Source organism: Cannabis sativa, chromosome 4, assembly GCF_029168945.1.
Source record: "Cannabis sativa cultivar Pink pepper isolate KNU-18-1 chromosome 4, ASM2916894v1, whole genome shotgun sequence".
In the NCBI taxonomy this organism is placed as follows: Eukaryota; Viridiplantae; Streptophyta; class Magnoliopsida; order Rosales; family Cannabaceae; genus Cannabis; species Cannabis sativa.
Window position 1 is genome coordinate 7,908,970 of NC_083604.1, and position 7,488 is coordinate 7,916,457.

The 7,488-nt window shown below is 30.6% G+C and overlaps 1 protein-coding gene across 1 annotated transcript; it reads right to left on the minus strand.

Moving 5' to 3' along the window:
* Positions 1-1,555: 1,555 nt before the first annotated feature.
* LOC115714993 (serine/threonine protein phosphatase 2A 59 kDa regulatory subunit B' eta isoform) lies at positions 1,556-4,213 on the minus strand. The gene is made up of 2 exons (XM_030643772.2): positions 2,374-4,213; positions 1,556-2,178 (listed from the first exon to the last, which is right to left on the minus strand). Exons 1-2 carry the CDS (start codon positions 3,556-3,558, stop codon positions 1,831-1,833), a joined length of 1,533 nt encoding a protein of 510 aa, XP_030499632.2. The 5' UTR covers positions 3,559-4,213; the 3' UTR covers positions 1,556-1,830.
* Positions 4,214-7,488: the final 3,275 nt, after the last annotated feature.

Consider the following 7,488-nt stretch of genomic DNA (forward strand, 5'->3'; position numbering starts at 1 on the left):
TATTAGGCATTAAAGAAAAAATATATTGGGCCCTTTATTTTTTTGGGCCCTGTGCAGTAGCCCACCTTGCACACCATCATGGCCGACCATGCTTAAGATGCAAGTTTGAGCAAGAGAGTTCAAGTGTGAGTAAAAGAGTCTAAAGTGTGTGAGTTCTTAATAAGTGTTTAAAGATAAAGTGTCCCAAAAGTGTGAGTTATACACAAGTGTGTAGTAAAGGTGTCTAGTGATAAAATAAAAGAGTGTAAGTGTTTGGTGTATTTTGGTCTAGTAAAAAGTATTCAAATCTTAGTGTAATTACTTTTACAATAATAAAGTAATTACGTTTTTCAGGTGTTGTGATGTGGTGTCCAACACCATGTACTATAATTATGCATTAGCTAGAGTTAAAAGTCCATTGTTGACATTCTGAATTTTATTTGAAAAACACCCCAGACCAAAAGATAGCTGCACAAATTCCAGAGTCTGAATCAAATTTTGAAGTTTAAGTAACCGTTTTCAAAGGCCAGGAATTAAGATGGTGGGCAGTATAAATTTACAGAGGCAACAAACCCAGTTCAAACCAATGAACAAATAGTGTATGTCATCATGAGAATGGAATTACAGAGACTCTCTGTTTTTTCCCCTACCCCTCTTATCTTCTTCTACTTATTTATTTATCTATTTATTCACAATTTGTCTAAGAAAAGTAGATATATAGAATAATAATAAATGAAGAATAAAAAGTGCATAATTGGGACTTTCTTTAACTTTGTTTATCTTTATAAAGGGTTAGGAAGAAAAACTCGAAAAGGTAATATTTGGGACATGATTGCCCTCTTTTTCTTGAAATTTCCAGAAGTCATGAGTTTTGGAAAAATTAGAGCATATAATTATTTTTGGGGAATTACCATATATGCTGTTTTTTTTTTTTTAAAATTTACGGTTTGGATTTCTAAAGTTGTTGCAGCGCTAATTGCAATAGGGATTTCAGTGTATAATTCCGTAAAAATACAAAAAAAAAAAAAAAAAAAAAAAAAACAAACAAACAAACAAACTATTTTAAAGTGTAAAAATGAAAAAAACTCATTATTTTTTTAATGATCCTATTTGTTGCATAAAAGATAAAAAGCTCCATATGAGTTTTACCTCACCAAAATATATATAGATAGATAGATATAATGTGACCCTAGCATATTCTTATAAAAATGCATTGAGTTTTTCTTTAAGGGCTCGTTTGGAACGCCGTATTAGGTCGTATTGTATTGTATTGTATTATATTGAATTGGATTATATATCATATTTTTATATAATACTATATTAAACTTTAATTTATACTAAAATATTATATATTTAGGTGTCCATAAAAGTTAATACCACATATAGTTTTACATAAAAATATTGCATAAAATACAATTCAATATAATACAATACAATACAATACGACCTAATACGGCTTTCCAAACGAGCCCTAAGGATGCCCAAAATATCTCTTCAAAGTATTCCTCTTACAGAGAAACTGCAAAAGAATTTATAATAAAAAGTCTTTGTGCTTAATAATGCAATCTTAGTACCATTTTTTAGTCAAAAAAGATGTGCTTTATTTTAAGTCTGAACAAAACAAGGATAAACAAAACAATGTGCTTCCTTGCATATTATGAGCAGGTATAGTTGACTAAACTCTTCCAAGTAAAATATATATGATTTGTTTAATCTTTTCAAGTAGATGAGAATATATAGATAAATGAATAAAACATTCAACCATTTCAACCACTCACCAGTTTTCTTTTACCAATCTTATCTCAGCTGAAATATACATTGCAGTTCATTTAAACTGTCCACTTGCTACAGCTAAACTAAGGCTGCAGCATGAGGAGCTTCACCTACTTCATTGCTTGACAAGTTCTTCACGGCGAGCTCTTCTAAACGTTTCCAAGTGGCTTCGCGCCTTGCTTTAATCTCATCCTCCTTTGACTTGTCTTCCTGAAACTTGAGTAAGCACTCTTTGAACAACTTGGGATCAAGATCTTGGAAAGTCTTTCGCGCATTTAAGGTTGAGTTGTGAATACCATGGTTCCAATGTTTTTTAGCATTATTTTCCAAGGCCGGGATGATTATTGGTAGAATGACTTTGTGGTTTTGTTTGATCAAGCTCTCAATGTGATTGCTATTGCACAATGACAATGCTTTCTCAGCAACCTGGAAAAGAATAACAATGAGTACAATGTGAGAAAAATCATAGATCAAAGATAGCAATCTGAGAAAAATATCTTAACCAAATCTGTCTCAATCAATAAAGATTCACAACAAAAGAATCATGTAACAATGAAATTGCATCTTAAACATTATCAGTTGAAAAGAAAATAAGATTCAAACATCAAAATAGCCATCTACCTGAATGTGAGAACTCTTTAAGCAACGAGCAATCTGGCGAAACAACGGGATCATACACCGCTGGAATTCAGGCAACCGAGTTAGCTCTAAAACCTCCTCCACACCACATAAGAACATCACTTCCTTGGAGCTATTGGTGATTGGCCAATACTTCAATAAGCCCATTATGACTGTATCAGCAAGCTTGTAATCCTTTTCCACAAATTGTGTGATGCAGTAAGATAATTGTTGGTTGTAAAATATCATACATTTTGGCTTGTGCAAAGGAATAAGGGCATGAACAAGAAACAACTTGTGTTCCTTTTTTAATGGTAAGGCAAAACCATTTATAATACTGCCCAAAACTTCTAAAAGTTCAGTAATACCATTATGCTTCTCTGTCTCAAAAATGAAGGTGTAAAAAATGTTGTTGATGGATTTTCTGATGAATGGACGATGCAACATAAACTTGCCATAAATTCGGTGAAGAATGGTCTTCAGATACTCCCTTTCTCTAGAATCTTGAGAGTCGAAAAGCTCCAACAAATGGAGAATAAAAGATTGATTAACATATTTCTTGACTTGTTTTGCATCAATATCAGATGATCCAATAAACCTTACTAGAAACTCATACACAATTTGCAAGTGAGACCATGCTGGTTCCATGGGAAGCTCCTCCTCTTCCAAATCAAAGCCTTCTGTAACTCTGTTCTCGTGAAGTTGTGGAGGAAATGTTCTAAATAAATTTGTGGATACCATTTTAATACTATCATTCATAACAGTTTCATCACAAAACTCAAGATTTGAACAAGTCAAGTAATCCACTAGCTCCAACAATGTATGATGTTTGATCTCTTTCTCTCTGAGATGCTTTGTTGGGTCAGTGAAATCATACACAACACAACACAAATTCAACTTCTTCATCAATAAGATCTGCTTCTCTGAACTTGGAACATCCCTCAATGAAGGTAGTGATCCACAAGAAGAAGAAGAAGAAGACACCTTCGAATTCCCAACTTTACTATTTTTGTTACCATGATTTTCTCCATTGGTTCTAGACTTGTTAGTGTCTAAATCAATGCTTGAACTGGTAGCAGAAGAAACAATATCAAAAATAGTATTATTGGTTCCACCATGTTCTCGTTTCTCACCGTGCTTAGTCTTAGAAGACTTTAGGGGAAGCTTACTGAGAATATGTTTAAACATACTAATAAAGAAACAAAGTCACAATACCACCCTCTAAAATTTCACCAAGAGAACCACATATAAAGTCAACTAAAACTCCATCAAGACCAAATCCAAGCCAGAAAGCTCAAAAGCTTCAAACCCAATATTTGAATGAATGAATAAATAGAGGGGGCCGCTCAAAAAACCCCCTTTCTCATCTACAAACTTGAATCAAGCCAACCCTTTTTTACTGCTAACAATCAGAACAAGCTTTACACCCTTTCTCATCTTTAATTATCCATGTGCCCTTCTCAACACTCCTCAGCTTGTTTCACCCAATACCCAGATTAAAATTTTGAAAACTGGAGTTAAATTGAAAAACTTTAACTCAAAGGGCTAATCTTTACCAAAGAAATCGGCAGATTTCATAGAAAGAAAGACCTTTTCTCCATTGGTTTTTCCACTAGGAAAATATATATAATAATAATAAGAAGAAGAGAAAAAAGAAAAAAAGATCAATGAATTGTTGATTTCTTCCGAATCTAAGAATTTATAGCATCAAAACTCCAGAACAATACAAAATTAACCAAATAGATGAATACAAAAGAGTATAAAGAGGGTAATTTAGTACTTGCAAAGGAAAGTGTTTGTTTTATTCCTGGTTGTTATTTGTTGACTCTGAAACTAGATGCTTTGTTTGGTTTTTTCCCTCGTCTTTCTCTATCCTTGTTAATTACTCAAAAATTTCTTTTACAAAGTCAAAGCTGTAACAAGTCATTAAAAAATAACGACGTTGTTTTAATTGTCGTTTTGTTTTTAACAAATCATAAATTTTATCAGTGCTTGATAATCTGAAAATGTATTCTAATCTGAAGCTTTTCCTGTCGTTTGGTCTCATTTACTAGTACATTGAATTGTGTATATAATTTCATAAAGCAAATACTTTTTTGTCTCCTAAGACAGGAAAATGTAAACAATAAATCAGATTTCTTAAAACTTGTGCAAATATATCTAAAATAAGTGTTGTAATTAGATTCCTTCTTTTTTTCTTCTATCAAAGTAAATTGGATTTCTTTTAGTAATGTGCTATCCATTATGTATTACTACCATTTTTATTTTTATTTGGTTAATAAAATGGGATTAAAAGTGAAACACAAGCATTCTGATTCTATCTATATCTGACATATGTATCTCTATGACATTTGTACTATTAATAAAAGAGTAGAGTACATAAGCAGCTTTTTTTTTTTTTTTTTTAAGAAAGTGTACTTATAAGAGATTGGTAAAATTAGATCTGTCGGTCATTACAAAATCAAATACTTTGATGATTAAAAGTCTAATTTATTACATTATGGGCTACAAAGTTACAAGATCTACTAATATTTGTGAAACTACAACCAATAAACTAAGAAGAAGAACTATTACAAAATGAGACATAGTTTTCAATAATCCAGTGAGATTCATTCTCATTAAGCGCATTGATGACTATCATCGAGTTGCTCTCTACGATAATAAATTTGGACCCGAGATCCTTCGCAACCATAAGCGCCAAACAGAACCTATAATGTGGCAAATTGAGCATAAGCAGCTCTTAAACCAAGTTTTTAGACCAAGATTACACCTATGCATAAGCAGCTCTTCAACCGACTCTTTAGACCAAGATTACCCTTCTTTTGTTTGATATTTACTAATTGGTTTCACACAAAAAATTACCCTTTTGTTGGTATTTATAAAAAATATATATTGTTAAAGACTATTTACTACATCTTTTTTTCTTTTTATGCACTATACTTAATTACATATGACATTAATTACATATGACAATTGTGTTAAGAAAATAATTAGATATGACTATTACTATGACTATATATTATCAAAATAATAATAATAACAATACATTTGACTTTTTGAATCATTTCACTGATTATTGTATTGCACTATTCTCTCTTACTTTATTTCTCTTACTTTATTTCAATAAATGGATAGTATACAAAATAATTCTTTTTTACTTCAATAATTATGATTATATAATTATTTAAATTGGATACTTCATTACTATATTTTAAATGAAACTTGTGACATGTTCCCACTTGAAATTTTTCGTTTTTTTAACAAATTATTATGACATGATTGAAGTACAACAAAAAAAATTTAATACTGGAGTAGTCATTTCTGAATTTAATTAAAAATTATCATTTGTTACAAAAATTTACATATTAAAATATAATATCATATATAATATAAATTTTATTTTTGAAAAACTCCTATTTATATACAGCTTAGAGAACATACTTAATCAAGCAAACAAAATAAGATTTATTACCTTTCAAAAAAAAAGATTTATTATGTATTATAATTTTAGTTAAACAATGCTACTTAAATAATTAAGACAATAAAATTTTTGTTATAAAATAATATAAAATAGATGAGAAGAAAGAAGAAGAAGATGAAGAGAGAAAGAGAAAGTGAATGAGAATTTCTGAGTTGTTTATTCCAATGGGGTGAACCCCTATTTATACAAATACAAGAGTGAGATATTAAGAAACTAAGAAAAAGGAAAACTAAGGAAAAGAGGAATGTTGATTACAATTCACGGTAATAAATAAAAGATTTGGACATCCACATAATTATTAATATTTATAACACTCCCCCTTGGATGTCCATAATAGCTGCCTTATTAAAAATCTTGCTGAAAACTTGGTCAAAGGAAAAAGAGTATAGTGTAAACTAACTCCCTCCCCCTCATTTAGGCATTTGTGGAGATCTTCTAATCGACGAATTTCGATCTTATCTGCCGTCTTCTCAAATGTTGATGTTGGTAATAACTTTGTGAATAAGTTTGTAAGATTGACACTTGATTGAATATGTTGAACACCAATATGCATTTTCTTGAAGCGTATAAAGAAGAATTTCGTGAAATGTGTTCTAACTCTATCTCCTTCAATGTACCTCCTTTTAGTTGAACGATGCAAGCAGTATTATCCATAGAGAATTGCTTGGGTTGATACTTCTTTATTGAGTGCAATCCATATGTTTCCCGAATATGCTATGTCAATGATCTCACTCACACACATTCTCTACTTGCTTCATAAAATGCAAGTATGTTAACATGATTTATAGTTGCCTCGTTAAAAACCTTGCCAGAAAAACCCAGTGGGACAAAATCTGAGCTAGGGAAAAGAGTACAATATATATTTCATATTCATAATTATTTGCAAGTTGCCTCGTTAAAAACCTTGCCAGGAAAACCCATTGGGACAAAACTCGAACTAAGGAAAAAAGAGTGCAACATGAATATGTCTCCCCCTCATGCACATATGATCCATAATTCTTTTGGTGATAATATATCTCATAAGATTATTGTTATCACTTTTAAAATATCACCATATATAATCTTTGATCATATATTTTCTATAACTCTTCCAGAGTATGCATGGACTTCTAAATTATAGATGAGGGGTTCGTGGAACATTAGTCTTTATCCAACTAATTGTATCATTCATGTGTGTACACAACTTTGTTCATACGAAAATTTAAAATTTCAAGTAGATATGAACATAACACATTAATGGTACTACAAATTTTCATTTGTGACAATGATGGTACTCCAAGACCATATATTTATTCCATTTTGTTTTATGATCTTAATTTCCATATCAAATGATCATATATCTATAATTCTTGATACATATGAAGTACTTCAGGACTTCAATACTAATGAACAAACTTTATACATTAATATTTCTCGAAATACAAAAGAAATAAAAGTTTGTTCTTCAATTAATCAAAAACTCTTAAAGAGTCTATCACAACGTATAATTTACGTATTTATATTGCATAGACAACCATAGGTATTTTTCAAATAATAATTTACTTACATGTCTTTATTTCATACAAAGATCTTTGTCATATAGTGCGCGCGACTTTGAATTTATATCACTTAAGACATGTATTAAATTCTTCTAGAAT

Coding starts and splice junctions, on each gene's coding strand:
- LOC115714993 (XM_030643772.2), bottom strand. CDS start 3,558: ATGTTTAAACATATTCTCAGTAAGCTTCCCCTAAAGTCTTCTAAGACT. Junction 2,179..2,373: donor TAAAGAGTTCTCACATTCAG/GTAGATGGCTAT, acceptor ATTCTTTTCCAG/GTTGCTGAGAAAGCATTGTC.